The sequence below is a fragment of the Sinocyclocheilus grahami genome, unplaced genomic scaffold (assembly GCF_001515645.1).
Source record: "Sinocyclocheilus grahami isolate Dianchi unplaced genomic scaffold, SAMN03320097.WGS_v1.1 scaffold363.1, whole genome shotgun sequence".
Classification (NCBI taxonomy): domain Eukaryota; kingdom Metazoa; phylum Chordata; class Actinopteri; order Cypriniformes; family Cyprinidae; genus Sinocyclocheilus; species Sinocyclocheilus grahami.
This window is the reverse complement of record NW_015505542.1, coordinates 172,194-190,501: the sequence shown is the minus strand read 5'-3', so window position 1 is coordinate 190,501 and position 18,308 is coordinate 172,194. Positions and strand designations below refer to the sequence as shown.

Below are 18,308 nucleotides of genomic sequence, written 5' to 3'. Positions count from 1 at the left end.
ACTACTTTACTCAGTTGTCAATAAAATGATTAGTAACCAAAATAACTAATTAATGGTAGACCATTCCCAAGATTTCTGCAGAATATTGCATCTGCTTCTGTTCATTATTAAATATTTAGATTTTTTGGTTTCACTGTTATTTGTATTTTATTCTTTCTGACTGACTCACAATTTTTTCATTATATTATATATTTTAAATGATATTTTTGCTGTGATCAAAAGTGTCCATGTTAATTTCATGACATGAGAATAGGTCAATTATTTGATTAAATAATAAGTTGTATATGTAATGAAGCTAAGAGTGTTTTGATGGCTGTTAATCAGTTAAGAAATGTATTACAGTTAGATAAAAAAAACATTCATAATAGTCATAATAAAAGGATTTAATTACATTTTATAACATAAATAATGTTGAACAAATTACATTTTGGAAAAAAATGCACTGCACTGTTGAAAGTTCTTATTGAAAGTATATATAAATGAACATGAATTCTCCAGCATGATTTGAGAAGGAACCAGAGAGCATCTTGTTCTTAAATGAAAATCTGGATCATATGTAATGTAATCATATAATCAATGTCACAATTTCTCTGAAAATCTTCAATAGTTCTTGCTCATTGTACATCGTAAGTTTTCTTTGTTTTGAAATGGTTTAAAACCCTAAAATATTGTCTTTATTTCAAGGTTTACAGATTCCCCTTCCAAATATCCCTTGCAGTCTCATTTTGCAGTCTCCTAACCTCTGTATGCCTGTGTGTCTCTCTGTAGGCCACAGAGCTGAATGAGGATCGCACACCCTCGTCTGCCACCGTCATGACCACCTTCACCATCCTGCTGATCGATAAAAATGACAATCCGCCCAGGTTTAACAGCTCCGAGTATCGCGTCCTGATCCCAGAGCTGGCGCAGGTCGGCTTCGCGCTGCCTCTGTACATACAGGTCGAAGACAAAGACGAGGTGAGACATGCACACGTACCAACAGTGAGGTTTTAAAAGAGAATATTTTTCCCTCACATGATTTCCCTGACACATATTAATTATTCAGACGGGCGAGTATAGCCTGTGAGTATATTGACTGTTTCTTCATGAGTTAAGCTGTTTGTGGTTTCCATGAACATGACATTTTCTCCAGCAAAGACTCTTCTGATGTCAGAAACCCCTGACCGCTCTCACTGCTCTCCTTCATGGCAGTAGCTCCAGAAGGAGCCTGGAATCAGTCAGACGTCAAGCTTTCTCACCTGCTCACCTCCCATCACTCAAGCTTCAAACTAGTCATTCTTCTGAATCTGCTCTCCTGGCAGTAAAGTGCTCGAGTCAGCAGCAACATGCTTGCATAACTCCATGCTAATTCTTTCCGATCTGTAAGCAGTTTTTGACACTGCCATCCGCACGTTTTGCTGGAAGAGATGGGCATTTCAGAGTCAGCACTTCGCTATTCGTCATATGTGAATAACAGGACCAGGTCAGTTGGATTGACTGGCTTCCTCACCTGGATCCTTCACCACTTGGTTTTCCTAGGGCTAGGAAATTGTCAAAATGAGTTTGCTGGCGCTAAATGTTGTTTTTGCTTCAGTAGTGCAGAAACAGGGCAATGATTTGTGGGTCAGTTACAGGATGCTCAGGTCTCTTCATTTGTTCAAAAATACATTAACATTCAGTTCATACATACAGTCAATTGAATTGATGATTTTGTTTTATTATTATTATTATTAAAATTAATTGTAAATATTTTGGGAGAACAAAGTCAAAAATGTCCTGACACAACTGTCTTGATATTATTATGAAGAAAAAGCCTTATTATTTGAATTAATTCTAAGTATGAAAACAATATGAAGTAGTTTAGCATGATCTCAGTTATTTCAATTACTATTATTATTATTATTATTTTATTTTAAAAATAAGCTCAGACACATACAGTACCAATGATTTGTGGGTCAGTTACATGATGATTGTGTCAAAAAAATACATTAAATTCAGGTATAGCCACTTAAATAGACCTTCTTATGATGAGCATCATTTATTTTTGTATTAAAATTAATTTTGATATACAGTATTTGGGGTCGTAAAGTAAAAAATATCACAGTTATACAACTGTACTGATACAATGAAGAAAATAAATCATTATTATAATGAATTCAGTTTAAGAATGAAAACGATACAAAGTAGTTTGGCATTATTTTTCATAGTTATTCTCTTACTATTATTATTTTATTTGAAACATAATGTATTATGTTATTGTTGTTAATCATAATAATAATAATTTACTTATTTTTTACTTATATAATATGCTTGGTAAGCGCAATTTTAAATTGTCAACTAATTGTTGCAGTCAAGCGTGTGTGTCACAATCTGTTGTACAACAAAAATTAGCAGCATTTTTAATGGTTTTGAAGTGGTTTATTTGTTATGAGGCAGAAATATTTACTTGGGCCGTTTATTCAGTGGAAAGCTGTATAAATGTTATGGCTTGTGAATATCAAAGGTCTGTAGTGAACGCTTGTCAAGGTCTGAGTTTGAGTGATAAAATGCAATTTTTTTTAAACCATTCTTTTGTAAATAGGGTAATAAATTTGTATAGCTTTTATACTGGAAAATATACTCTAAATTCTTATTTGGATGCAACATGTTCAAATCCGCTATAAAATGTTTATGAACAAACACATTCTGATGTACGTCCATGGTCTCTTGCATGGCGTCATACACAGACAGGGACCCCATTTAGACTGGAGCAGGGTTTAATGTACTTTTGAGTAGGTGAGAGACAGCAGCAAATTATCACTAACCAGCAGAATCAATCAGAGATAAGAGCAGCAGAAGTCAACTTAAGATTGATTCCTGCTTCAAATTTGTAAGGATAAAAGAAACTCAGATACTTTGATCTCCTGAGAAACAGACAATACAAACTTACACGGGCATCTTCGAGACACCCCACAGAGTGGTGGTGCAGGAAACGCCTCTCTCACATATGCATCAGTTCCTATTCATCTCCTTCCTTCCCCTTACCCATCCTCCCTCCACTTGATTCACTCAGAATGGTCAATAGTATAATGTTCTATATGAATGCAAATAAGATTTACAGTCATGTTTGATATCATTTGAATAGTCTCAGGGCGAGTGGTACAATGGTCTTAATCTTACAAAAGTAGACTAAAAGATAATACAGATCCTAAGAGTTAAGAGATACTTTGATTACTGTAGAGGGTCATTCCATGCAAATTACCTTCTGTTCCCATTGAGGTGTAAACCACCCAGGTCTGGGACCTGTCCACACACTTCATACTATGTATTTTTCTAAAAGTCAGGTATGCATCTTACTTTTAGATTCGTCTATGAGAATTTGATGTATTGATTTGATATCTTTGAATTGGCTATGTAATTGGCATAATACATATTTACCTGACTGATAATAAATTGTTACATTTGATTTATTCTGACTTACTCTGAAATGATTTTTTCAAGTAGATTAAGTGAAGGCGTATGTTTCCGCAAATCTGCGTCCAGGGTTAAATGAATACTAGATCTCAGGTTAGATGGAGCATGGCGCACATCAGGTGAGATTATAGATTTCTGACTAACTGCTTGACTTTAGTTAAGTTGTACTCAGTTGCGTTAACTATGGGGGACTAGTCATAGTACTGGTCATAACCGCTGGTTATTGTCTCAGCTTTAATTAAGTTGTACGTAGTTATATTAATTATCATGGGCTAGGCAAATAGTACTAGCATAACCGCTGATTATTGTTTGAGCTTTATTCAAGTTGTACGTAGTTATTTTAACTATCGGGAGGCTAGATAAAAATACTATCGAAATATTAACATATTTCATAGTACTAGCATAACCGCTGATTATTGTCTCAGCTTTAGTTAAGTTGTACTTAGTTATATAACTATCGGGGGCTAGACGAATAGTACTAGCATAACCGCTGATTATTGTTTTGAGCTTTAACTAAGTTGTACATGGGTAACTGTAGGGGGCTAAACAGAACTACTATTTAAAAAATGGTAAGCATGGACGACCTATTAAATAGTATTAGTCATAACCTCTTGCTAATGATCAGACTGGCGAGTTTGTGATCGTGGGGCCCACATAGAGCAGCCGCCGTGAGGCACCCTGAGCGACATAGATTCCTAATGGATGAGTAAATATAAAGTAAAGAGTTAACTAGAATAACCAAATGTCAGAATAATAGCAATAATTAGAAACAGACAAACAACCAATTTGCCTTTCAACCTAAATTCGAGGTCATACTAAAATGGAGTCAGATTAGATAATAAAATGGAGTCAGATTTGAGTTAAACCTAAATTTAATAACTTTGCGTGCTGAAAAGACCGAACACGCAAGAAACCTTCATCCACCACTGGATACCTTCCTTGGGCCAAGTGCGTGGACCTTACAAATTATTGGAACAGAGAGTGACATAAATAAAGAGGGAGAAAGAGCGGCAAACTAGCAGTCTACTTACTGTATACTGCATACTTTTTTATAATTTTCTTTTTTATAAAGTAAGACATAAAGCAACATTGAAAAAAGATTCTCATGCTTACCAAGGCTGCATTAATTTATCAAAAATAAGGTAAAAAATGTAATATTGCATCTATCAAATGCACTTTATCCAATCAGAATTTCCATTCCCAGAACTATCCATTTTATTATTCTGACAATCGTCATAAATGTATTCAATGCATGCAGAAAATTTGTGTGCGCAGTTTACGTACATTATACTGCAGAAATAATAAGAGTAGTCTATTAGTATGCTGTTCTGAACATAACCAGGTGATTAAACAGAAAGTGTGTGAAAATCACCTCCAGTCAGTAACTCAAAAATTTTACTGTCCTGTCACTTTTGATTGGTAAATCAAAATTATATTGGTCTCCAATTACTTAACTAAGTCCCTTTACCCTTCAGTCTTTGAGGGCATGTAGCTCTTTTTCTCCTTTGAGCAGTGGGTGTTTCGTCTTACACTGGAAATACAGCAGCAGCTACATATTAGAGGCATTTTCAGCTCTCTCAGCACAAGACTTTCTGAACACACAGGCGAGTAGAGAGAGAGATAGTAGCTCTTCAGCACAGTGAGGCTCGACTCTGATCCTAATGCAAGATGAACAACAGTTCTTCAGAGGGTCCAAGAGTTCAGTAACCACCTCAGCCTGCATATGCATGTCTTTGAAGAGGCTTCTTGGGCTCAAGCTGAGTGTTTATTTTGGGATGAGTTGGGGACTGAAGTTCAGGCTGTCCTTCTCTGTCTTTTTTGGACTTCAATGCATCAAACTACATAAATGATGGTTGCTAATATGTGTGTACGTGTGTGTGTGTGTACGTGTGTGTATATATATATCATTAGCTACCTCATTAGCGCAACTTAATCAAATTAATTACATAATTATTGATTATTTGTTCTGAATTTATGTATATGGGCTTGACATTAAATGGGCTTGAACCCAAATGTGGGTGTATTTCAGTAGTGGCCTGTAACACAGTCACTCCCACTAGCCACTTTTGGCGTGTTGAATTTATGTACAATAAAAGAGCTTGACATTAATGCTTGTCGAGGACAAGTGGAATTTTTGAAGTGGCAAGTGAAAAAATGTTTTACTTGCAGGACCGGACAACTAACCTGATAAAAATTTTTTGTGAGAATGATTTTTTTTTCTTTCAATCAGTGTAAACGGTGACTAATAATGGATAATGTATTGACAGTAATAAGGTCGCACAAACTGGCTGCACACAACTGCACATAGAAGAAACATGGTAAAAATGTTGTTTTTATATTTATAACATATGATATAGCCTAGTTAAGCAACATGACTCAACCAAGAGAGTGCAGTTTTCCCTGAAAACCTGAACCATTGCAAATTCAAACAAGTAGTTAATATTAAGTGACTTACATTTTAGACACAGTATTGTCAGTGTTGACTGTTTTTGCTCAATTTGGTTAACGAAAATAGTTCCAAACAAAGATCACAGCAGAACGGTTGTGCATGTCTGAGCAGCACACAGTGGTGTTTCGTTACTGAATGATTTACCGTTTTGAATGAATTGGGTGAGTCAATGTTTCAGTAACCCATTCATAAAGACAAGCAATTACTTCATTTTTGAAAGAATCGGCTGAATTATGCAATGACTCACGCATTAAAACAGTCACTTGCTGCCACCTACTGGCAGTTTACTTTAATATTTAAAAGTAGTCCATAACTGATTTTTTTCCCTCCAACATTTCATATTTGTATATTTACAACACTAAGCTCATAACATTATTTATGCAGTTGTAATTTTTCAGTGTAAATGCATTCATGCTACAAAAAAACTGCCCTTTATATAGGCAAAAAAATACCTGGAAATCAATTTAAAGGGGTCCTATTATTGGTAATGGTCAAGACGCGTGTGCACTCTGATGTAAACAAGCACGGATGAGAAGCGCATGGCAGAACGCGTGAGAGACGCTCTGGATGAAAGCGCATTCACTCTCTTACAGCAGATGGCGCTAAACATAATGCAGCTGTTACCCTGGAAACCCCCTAAACAAAACAGCTTTCTGTTTCGGAAAGTGTTTAAATTATTTAAATAGGCATTCAGAATTTTGTATTCGCTATGGTGTTCATCACAGTGCCAAATACGTAAATATTTAGACTTAATAGGCTATTTATTTTCAAACATGCCCTAGATATTGTTTGAAAGTGTTTCGATTCTGTATTGTTCGATCAAACTTTACATTATGGCTTCATTAGTTAACATTAGTTAATTCATTAGTTAACATAAACTGCCAAAGAAAAATTATTCTAAGCATTCATTAATCTTAGGTAATTCCAATATTTAATAATACATTGTTAAAATCAAAAGTTGCAACTGTTATTTAATGAGCTAGCATGAACTAAGGGTTGTATTTTATTTTTATTTTTTACAAAGATTTATAACTTATGTAGCTATTGCTCATTGTGAATGGTAATGCATTAACTAAGGTTAACTAATGAGGTCTTATTGTAAAGTGAGACCTATTGGTCTTTATTATCTTTTAATCTGTGTAAAATTTTTAACTTTATACATTTTTTGTGTATTGCTGTATTGTATTCATATGTTTAGTTATTTTTGTTATAAGAAAAAAGTTATCAAACCTGTTATACTGTATTTATGCAACTAAATTTCAATATCGTGATAATACCGTATACCGCGATAAAAACATTATCAATTAACCGCAACATGAAAATCTGATACCGGCATATCCCTATGTCAAACCCTAAATGTGTTTGTATGTGTATGCATGCCATATATGTCTGCATATATGTTCTGGTAAAGTTCTTGATTATGCAATTTTTGTAAAGTTTATGGGACATGATTCATTTATTAACTTTTTTGTATTATTTTATTTTTTTGTTAAAAGGGACAGTTCACTGAAAAATAAATATTTAGTTGTAATTTATGGTACTCCTGTCATTATGTTATATACAAATATCTCAGTATTTATTTTTATTTATTAATTTATTGAACTATTCCTTAAATTGCACTAAATGAACATTGTAAATTGACACATCTAGCACGTTCTACAGATCTGTGTACTAGTGTTAAATGCTACTGTTTTTTTGGCAGTGTTGGTAACGTTTCTTAAAGATAATATCATGATATTTTTTGTGTTTCCCTTAGCGAATGTGCTATCCTGTCAGCAATAACCTGTCCATGGGCTTTTTTGATTACTGTCAGTTTAAGTGCCGGCAATGCAGTGTTGCCAGATATTGCTATAAAAAAACAAATAAAAAACGAAAAATAAATAAAAATAAACTAAATTATTGAAAATATTTTGCAAGTAAGATAAGATAAAGATATCTGCAAAAAAAACTGCAACTTTCCACTTTATTAACTTTCAAGTGTCAAATTAAGTGGAAAACACAAGTCTAAGAACGATACATGCAGACACTGAGAAGTTTTAAACAGCTAATTAATCATTCAGAGAACAAATTTTATTTTTGAACATGAAAAATTTACCGAGGTCCAGACCTCATAGATGACTGGTATGGTACCTTCCTAAGCTTTTGCACCTTATTTACCCCTGTGCATTTTTGCACATTGAAAGTAAATATTTGAACCAAAAGCGTAGATATTAGTACTTAAATGATACATATTAGTACCTTTTAAAAAGGTATTGCCCCAGTCACAGCTTTTGTACCTTTTTTCCTGTTGTTACTGCATTAGCATGTTTTTTTTTGTCAGTTTTAAGGGTGTTCTAGTTGCTGGGCAGTTGCTGTGTTTTTTTTTTGGTGGTTGCTAGCATGGAAAATTTAATGAGAAATTAATCTTTGTGTCCTCTGTGTTTTCAATGTTTTGAAAGTGCCACAGAGTCATAGTGTTTACTTCCGCTGCCGGAATGAACCAATGAATCATTTGCTTGTAGTTGTCTGTGTATATTAAGCCAAGATAGGAAATAGCGTTTTAACAGAAAAAATGACACACATCACCTTAAAAGCTGTAAAAGCACTCCAATAGTCCATTACAGTATCTCAGGCAGCGTGTTTTCAAACGAATGATCGTTCAGAGATAATGAGGTGTTATGTCAGCAACTGCAGTCTGCGTCTCTTCATTAGCATTAAGGTTAATGTAGATCAGAATGAAACTCAGGATTAATGATTGTGTCAATCCGCACAACAAATGTTTCGCCACGCGCACCCCGCCCCGCAGTGTATAAAAGCCACCGCTCCAGCTCGGCCGCAGCAGCAACCTTCACAATGGCCGCAGCGTGGAACTGGCCGCAGGAAAGCGACCCTGGGACGGGCGACCCGGGGTTCTTGGATCCGGCTCTTCAGGAGATGGTGACCGCACCACTCCTTCCCCCGGCGGAGGGCCAGGTGGAGAAACCTTTGTTCCTGTTTTTTTCTGTTCCGCCGCTGGCTACCCAGCCAGTGGTGCCCAAAACCTCAACAGAAGAGCGGGTTCCTTTTTCTCAGAGTTCCAAGAGGGCGAGGATGGCAGTGCGCGAGACCCAGTCTCCACATGGCCGTCCCCCTCTCCCTTTGCCAATGGGCAGCAGGGTTCAGTTCAAGGACGCTATGCCTCCTCACGAGCCCCCTGCCCAGCCGTGGAGCCAGGTAAGTGGCGCGCCGCGCACTCAGACCCCACCCTGGGACGCACGGTAGCCTCCCGGGTTGGGTCCCTGTGTTCCACTGACGAATTGTGATCTCGCCTGAGAGCCCAATCCCCTTCGAGTGTAAACTAAACAAGCCAATGACAGTTGGCGTGCTTGTTTCGCCACGCGCACCCCGCCCCGCAGCACGGGTATAAAAGGAGAGCTTGTGCAAACGCACATCAGTTTTTCGCTGAGGAGCCGAGACTACGTGCCCCGGCCGTACAGCGGTGGTACAGCGACTGTGGCGACGGGACGTAACATCTTCAGGGAACGAGGGTTACACAAGTAACTGAGACGTTCCCTTTCAGTCAGTCACGTTCTACGTTACGTCAGTCGTGACTGACGAATTGGGATCCGTATGGAAAACGCCGGCAAGTCCCCCCACACCAGCTGGGGCAGAAGATAGGACAGCGGCTAAGCAGAGGTGTCCGCACTGCTGTTCCACACAGTGGTACATTGGATAACACTGGGAAAGCATACCCAGTTGGGAACACTACAGAAGCCACATCCTGCACATAGGAGGTATCATGTGGAATTACACATATGGACTGGCCCAGGGCAGTGCTACATATGGAAGTCCCTGCAGTAGACTCAACCCGCCTGGGGTGAGATGACTATGCAGCAGATATGGCAGTGAACAACTGCCAGGGAAAAACACGGGCTTACCATGAGGGGAGCCGTACCGTGGAGAATACACATGTGGGATCACCCGAAGGGGGAATCACTACACACAGGCACCTAGCCCAGCACAAGGGCTGACCTTGGGCATGCACACGAGTGCTGAGCCTGGCGTCTGGCGCTCCGCCACGCCTGACCGCCGAGGGTGCGGGAAGAACTCCACCAGGGTTCGCCATGGGGAACTGAATTGAGGAGCAAAAAAGCGCACGTATCCGGTCCATAGAGGGGAATGCCGCAGCAATCGTGATCGACACCGCGCAGGTCCGGTGTTACTGCCTACCTGAGGCGAGTACATGAGAGGACACGGGCTCTACACGGAGATTATAGAATCTCGCAAACGTGTTAGGCATCGCCCAGCCAGCAGCTCTACAGATGTCTGCTATCGAGGCACCCCGCGCCAATGCCCAAGAAGATGCCACTCCTCTCGTAGAGTGAGCTCTCACTCCGTGAACGGGACAGAGCAGAGCGATGGCTGGATCTGCCTTCTCCCGGGGCAGCGCTTGCAAGTTCACCACCTGGTGTGGTGGGAACTTTGGGCACATATCCAGGCCGGGGTCTCAGGACAACGTGAGAGTTACCCGTACCGAATTCTAGGCACGAATCGTCGACCGAAAATGCCTACAGGTCCCCTACCCTCTTGACCGAGGCCAAAGCGGTGAGGAGCACTGTCTATGCTTAAAAAGTTTATGATTAAAACAAGAACAAATGTCAGTGTGGTATTAAAACACGCTTCCCTTTGAACTTTTCGGAACCCATTTGCAGATATTTGTTCTTCACAGAAAACAAGAACGTTTATCTTATGTAGTTTTGCCTCTCAAGTAAATGTATCTTAATTCTTGCGAATCTTTAGAACATCACTTTTTTTTTTTCTCTCTAGTGGTTAACGACTTAAGTATTGAAAGTAAAAGTGCAAGTAAATGCAAAAGAAGCAAATAAATATACAGTATATAAATAAATGTTCATATACACAGCTTGAGTAGCAAGATTGTGTTCAGTTTCAAATCTTTCTTCCATTTTGCACTGATTCGTCAAATCTGCTTTCCTGCAGTCCGTGTTCTTCTGACTTCTGACTATTTTGTAGTAGGTAATGAATATGCTTCGGGGAAATGTATCGGATTAAATTATTAAAGTATTATTACTTCGTTACATTACACCACTGTTGGGAGCAAAGCTATTCAAGTCACAAGCTGCTTTTTTGGTCAAATTAATACAAAAATTAATAGAGATCTGTTGGAAGTTGTATTTTCAAACTTTTAAGCATTGTGAATACAATACATTTACATATAAAGACCCTGTTTGGTGTATTGTGTTCCAATCGATTTCTTTACTTGGTCTTAAGAAATCTTAAATTTACCTTCATAAAACCTGCTGAAACCCTGAAAATGAGAGCTTTAAAATGAATGTGCTCAGTACATTTGGATGAGAAATATTTGAGTCGGTTTTGATTGCTGACTGTATACTTTGACACTATACAGTCTGAGATGCTGAGATATCTTGTGCAATTTCTGATGCTTATAAGGTTCTTTTTCTTTTGAGAAACACCTGAGAAGGAGAATTGTTTGCTGCTTAGCTGTGGACAATGAAATATCAAATAAAGGCAAATAATAATGGTGCAAAATGACTCGGTCTGTCTCTACAGGGGGTGAACAGCATGTTTCAGGTGGTCCTAACAGGGAATAACTCTGAGCACTTCAGCATCTCTCCCACCTCAGTGCAGGGCAGAGCAGACCTCCGTGTGCGTGTGGCCGTCCCGCTGGACTACGAAACCATCAGGAGCTACAGCTTTTCTGTGAGTGCAGATAACACACATTTTCATCCATCCAAATTACAGAATTTTCAGAATCATAACTTCAGGCTTCAGTGTCACATCATCCTTCAGAAATTATTCTAATATGCTGATTTTGGGCTCAAGAAATATTTTTTATACCGCAAAATATTTTTGTGGAAAATGCAATAAATTTTTTTTCAGGATGGAAAAGTTCAAAAGAACAGCATTTGTTTGAAATTGATTTTTTTGTAATAATGTAAAAGTCCCTTTAAAGGGATAGTTCACCCAAAAATTTAATTTCTGTCCATAGGAAACAAATCCGGCGTGATGCAGCTGACACAGAACAGCATACGCTGTTTACGTCCAGTGGATATTCTCCAAAATGGCACCAGGGTGATGCGGAGGAGACGAATTGTTGAATAAAGTCGTTTTTTTTTTTTTTTCTCACAAAAAGTATTCTCATAGCTTCGTATAATTGTGGATGAACCTCTGATGTCACATGGATTATTTTACAGATCTCCTTATACGTTTCTGGACTTGGGAACATTTCAGTTGCGTTGCTGTCTATGCAGGGTCAGACAGCTCTCAGATTCCATCAAAAATATCTTAATTTGTGTTCCGAAGATGAACGAAGGTCTTATGGGTTTGAAACGACATGAGGGTGAGTAATGAATGAGGGTGAACTAACCCTTTAAAGTATTTAGAATACACTGAGAATAGATGATCATGCCATGCCACTTTTTAGAAAAGTAAACCAAGATTTAGAATGGGGGAAATGAAACACAAATAAATTACTGGCACTTCTATAGAGAGCAGTGCTGTCATGCTGCTGGAGTTCAGCTGTGTTTCTGCAATTAATTTAGTTCAACTGGCTGAAGCTGCTCCCTGCAGCGATGGACTTACTAGCTGCACTGACAAATGACTGCAATCTGCACCAGTACAAAACACAATCAGAAATTGTTGTAGACCAGTACAGCAGATTCCCTCAAACAGGCATTACCTCAACCAGTTTGTAGCCTTGTTTCTTGCAAACATCTGTTCCAGTTCATCTAAATGTAATAACTTAAGTGAACTAATACTGTAAGAGATTTGGAAAATTGACTTTTTAAGAAATCGTTCATCTTTTAAGAAACGGTAAAATGTAACAGATTGTATTGATTATGCATGTTGCTTGCATGTCTTTGCTTCTAACTCTATAGGTTAGCCAATCAAAAGCAAGACAGATGCAATTTACATACAAACTGCTTAAAGGTAGTTACAGTAGTTTCATAGAAAGGTCAGAAAGAGGGTGAAAAATGTAAATCATGACTTTTTCATACGAGATACTTTGACTAACATAAGTGGTTTCAGGGAAAAAACGTCTGTTTTACACTTTATTTTTCATGATGATTAGGTGCACTTTTCTAAAAACTCATGACCTATTGTAAGTAAGCAAGTAAATAAATAACTAGGATTTTAAACTAATTTTCACCATATTATCAATATTCTAATGCAATATTTTTCAGGACAGTTCAATATTAGGATAATTTGTAAATATTTCACAATTGTAAAATATAATTAGTGTTTTTTTTCCCATTTTAAATTGCATTTTTGAATTTTAGTAATTCAGGAAGGAAATTTAATCATATTTTTATGAAAATAATGATACAATGCAAAAAAAATTATTGATTGATTTGATTTTGGGGTGAGCCATGTACTTGATATGTTCTTGATATGTTTTTGTGGGATTCAGTCATTATGTATATAAGGTTTGAGGTTGTAAAGTATTTTTTTTAATATGATGTTTGTGGAAACATGATGTTTTTTTCTGGATTATTTGATGAATAGAAAGTTTAAACAACAGCATTTATTTGAAATATATATATATTTTTTGTTACAAAGTGAAAGTCTTTACAGTCACTTTTAATCAACTTAATTCATCATTGCTGAAATAAAGTATTGACATGCTTAAATTACTACAACTTCATTTAATCATTAAAACAGAAAAGACACAATTTGGGAAAAAATAAAAACGAATTTCTTAGGGCCCTAAAATCTAATTTTTGTTAAATTTCTACTAAAGTGTTGTTAAATTTGAGAAGTTTCATAACTTTAAATAACTTTAAAAATGCTTTTTGATTACTATAATTTAACCATTAAAACAGAATCCAAAACAATTGAAATGGAAAAAAATGGAATCGGGGGGGACAAAAAGGAATTTGGGAAAAAATAAAACTGATTTCTGTGAAGTTTCCCTCTGCGTCTCTGGTGGGAAAGCCGTGATGATACATTAGGATGTTAGGATCCTCATCTACAACTCTGACATCCATAAGATTCCCCATCTTTTTACGGTGTCACCGTCATTTATTTGATTTCAGCACACAGACTGTTTCCAGAGTGCTGAAGGTCATCCCACTCCAGGAGTATAAATCACTGTGAACAACCACATGCAGCTCATAAATTCAGCCTATTATCACTCTCCCTCTGTCACTCTCACTACTGGATGCTATAGAGATCAATACTGATCGATACACGGCCCGGGCTCTGGATCCAGGCGCTGGACTGGTGTCTGTGCAAGCTAGTCCTGATTATAGTTCAGAGCTTCTGTATTGTGAGGAGCAGTGCAAGATTTTTGTCTTGAAGCTCAAATTCACAGAACAAATCAGAAGTGATGGTGCCATTTGTTGGGAAAAGCTGCTTTCAGAACTTTTAAACGAAACTTTCCTGTTTAATATTAAAGGGGTCATATCATGAGTAGTCAAATTTTCCTTGATCTTTTGAGATCAAAGAGCGTGATGTGCTACGAAAACACTCTGTAACTTTCAGAAGTTCCTCTGCAGTCCAAAAGGAGCATTTATTGAAAACGAGCTAAAATGGATTGTTTGTTAAGACATGACAGTTATTTAGAAATTTGGCTGGTTCTTGCTAAGGTAATATACTGCAATTTGGATGAATTTGCAAGGAAACGTAGATCCATGTGAGACTTTTTTTGTGAGATGTTTTTGTGGGACTTTAAATGTTTTATAACATTATAAGTGGATTTAAATAGGAAAAAAAGCATGGTATGACCAGACTGGAAAGGTCCAGAATGGAAAACATGACTTTCTTTGCTTCTAACTCTATAGGTTAGCCAATCAAAAGCAAGACAGATGCAATTTACATACAAACTGCTTAAAGGTAGTTACAGTAGTTTCATAGAAAGGTCAGAAAGAGGGTGAAAAATGTAAATCATGACTTTTTCATACGAGATACTTTGACTAACATAAGTGGTTTCAGGGAAAAAACGTCTGTTTTACACTTTATTTTTCATGATGACTAGGTGCACTTTTCTAAAAACTTCTCATGACCTATTGTAAGTAAGCAAGTAAATAAATAACTAGGATTTTAAACTAATTTTCACCATATTATCAATATTCTAATGCAATATTTTTCAGGACAGTTCAATATTAGCATAATTTGTAAATATTTCACAATTGTAAAATATAATTAGTGTTTTTTTTCCCATTTTAAATTGCATTTTTGAATTTTAGTAATTCAGGAAGGAAATTTAATCATATTTTTATGAAAATAATGATACAATGCAAAAAAAATTATTGATTGATTTGATTTTGGGGTGAGCCATGTACTTGATATGTTCTTGATATGTTTTTGTGGGATTCAGTCATTATGTATATAAGGTTTGAGGTTGTAAAGTATTTTTTTTAATATGATGTTTGTGGAAACATGATGTTTTTTTCTGGATTATTTGATGAATAGAAAGTTTAAACAACAGCATTTATTTGAAATATATATATATTTTTTGTTACAAAGTGAAAGTCTTTACAGTCACTTTTAATCAACTTAATTCATCATTGCTGAAATAAAGTATTAATTTCGTTTAAAAAAAATCTTATAAATCCCAAACCTTTGAACATTAATGTATGTAATGGCTAAGAGGAGTGAAGGTGCATCTCTCTTCTCCACCTCTGATGAGACGTTTGTGTGTGGCAGTGGCCTGAGAGACTTTTATGTCGATAAATGCTGTCTGCTCTGTGTCACTGGCTCACTCATGACATGTAACGGCCTGTAAAGTCAATAGAGTGGTAACTTTACCCACAATGCCCTGAGGAGAAGCTGAAACACAGTTATGTGGCAGCAGCCTTATGATTACTCACTGTTCTTTCTTTTTTCTCTCTATTCTTTCCTGGTTTCTAATTTCTCAATACTCTCTTTTCTTTTCTACCCATCACCTTTAAACAACTGCTATAAGAGCTTTAAACAGTTGGTTGATTCTTGTGCTCTCAGATTCTTCACTTTCTTCACCTAAACCTTTAAAGGTCCCATATTGTCAAAACTGAAATTTCCTGGCTTTTTTTCACGATAACTGAGGTCTAGGGGCTATTTAACTACCATATACGTTTCAAAACAGTCAGTCCACAGTAAAATGCACACAGCCTGCATAAAGTAGATGTGACTTTTCACAAACCGTTGTGACTTCCGTAAAAAGTTGACCTACACAGTCACCGTTTTATCGCGTTTAGCCACAGCTGTCGTCGGTTTTTTGTCTGGCTGTGGCAGCAGATATGCGATCAAATTTCCAATTTGAGGCTGTATTACGTCGATTCTGGCACCCAACATCACAACAAGATGATATTTTAAGCTCCTTATGTAGCCAAATCTGCGCTGGTTTGAATGGGCCACCTCCAGTTTCCCCTTTTTTTTTGCTGCGTCCAGCTAGCGCTGTGACGTCGGCTGACCCTAGATACCTGTGGTTGGCTTGGCCGTGCGTCACTCAGAAAACAACAGGCCAATCAGAAGAGAGGCTCATGAATATGAATTAGACAGGCCAAAATCGACCTGTTCTCAGCAGAGCTCCAGAGAGAAGAGCTATAAAAATATATTGAGATGTTTTTTGGTACTTATACTGCAAATATATATTCTTAAGGACATCAAAACCTAAAATAAAACTCCAGAAAGGTGTAAAATATGTGACTTTTAACACTTTGTCTACAGCATTGCAGTCACTGTTGTTTCCTTCAGGAAATGCAGATGTAGTTGTGTCTGTACCTCTTATTTTGTCTCTGAGGCAATTTGAGGGGCTCTGTGTGTGTTAAACAGATGTTTGGACTGCTGCTAATGTGCTGCTGGTAACTCACTAAAGCAGTTTATGGAAGGAAAACACACACACACAAACATCCATATGTTCCAACATGCATATTACATATCTGTCAGATACCTGTCAGCTCTGACTCATTATGATGGATGCGCTTTCTTCTTTTCCCCCCCTTAACTTCAATTGATGTTGCACTCAGTAATTTGTTTTACTGACCATACCAGTGGTTTTGAACTATATATATATGTGTGTGTGTATATACATACACATGCTCTGGCTCACCTCTTCCAACCGAGTCAGGGACGACTTAACGAACCACGCCCGAGCACGGCATGGAGCGATCACACTAGTCAAACACACTCGGGCATGGTTAAGATTGCCTAGTGTGAGTACACACTTATTCTCCCGTATCCCGCACAAACGAGTGTCTACACTCCCGCACCCGCACTCGTCCATCAAGTGTTGTCCCGCACCACACTCTGCTGCGTTGGGTCCCGCGATAGTGCAGGTCTCTAAGGTGCCTGTTATAATGTTAATGATGGAGGCTCTGGACTCTGAGCATAACTTGTTTTTCTATAACAAACTATAAAATAGTTTCTATAAAAACGTTATTGCCCTGGCAGTGGCAAATAGCTTGTTTTATATTTAATTTGATTACATTAATGTTATAAGTTGAGATTTAAAAGAAATATTTTTACTGATATTTTTACTAATATTTTAAATGAAAAAAGTTCTCAATACACTACTTTTAAATGCATTATTGAATTTTGTGCATAATGTGATTAATCGCAGACAATCATGCGATTAATCGCGATTAAAAAAAAAAAAAAAAAAAATTTAATCGTTGCCCAGCACTATATATACTGTATACATTTTTTCCCTAAAACTTCTTTTTTTTCTTTATTTCAGACACACATTAAGCCGAGTGCTGGAGCAGATCACTCTGTCAGGGCTGATTGTTCTTTAAATGTTTTTAATCCGTCCTTCGACTTAATCTGTGTCCGGGAACCAGCCCAAAGAGCTTATAGAGTCTGAGTAGCTGGATTGTGGGCTATGAGTGTGTGATAGTGTTTGTAAGACTGCTGGAGACACTTTCTCCCATAACAGAAGAGCTTATACTCCCAAGGATCATATCATTCCACAAATCACTCTTGTTTGCATTGTGAAAGAGAAATACATACTTTATAAAATGAAGTATGCAATTTATATGCTACTAGCACCACCAGTTTATAAAAAATCAGCACCACCATTAGATTTTAAGGGGTCATATAATTTTTCCTTTCTCTTTGGAGTGTTACAAGCTCTTGGTGCATAAAGAAGATCTGTAAAGCTGCAAAGACTAAAGTCTCAAATCCAAAGAGATATTCTTTATAAAAGTTAAGAGTCAGCCACGCCTACCTAAAACGGCTCGTTCTAACATGCCCCCACATGTCTACGTTGCTATGTGGGAAGATTTGCATAACGCCGCACAAATGTTCACGCAAAGAAAGAAGGCGTAACTTTTATTATCGCTGTAGTTTTGTTGTTTCCGCCACCATGTCGTAAAGACGCTGTGTGCTTCGTTGTGAAAGCGAAACTACTTTGTTTGGTCTTCCAAAAGAGGACGATATCTGCTTCATCATGCCTGGAGCTGATCCGTGCTGATCGCTGAGGAAATACATCAACTTCACGCTGTGGATC

General features: G+C 37.3%; 1 protein-coding gene across 1 annotated transcript in view; it reads left to right on the top strand.

Moving 5' to 3' along the window:
- Positions 1-18,308, top strand: part of cdh23 (cadherin-related 23) — a 293,565-nt gene that overhangs the window by 179,457 nt on the left and 95,800 nt on the right. Inside the window, exons 11-12 of the mRNA XM_016230112.1 lie at positions 769-957; positions 11,429-11,578. Coding sequence (XP_016085598.1) covers positions 769-957; positions 11,429-11,578 — 339 coding nt within the window. The remainder of the gene's footprint in view (positions 1-768; positions 958-11,428; positions 11,579-18,308) is intronic.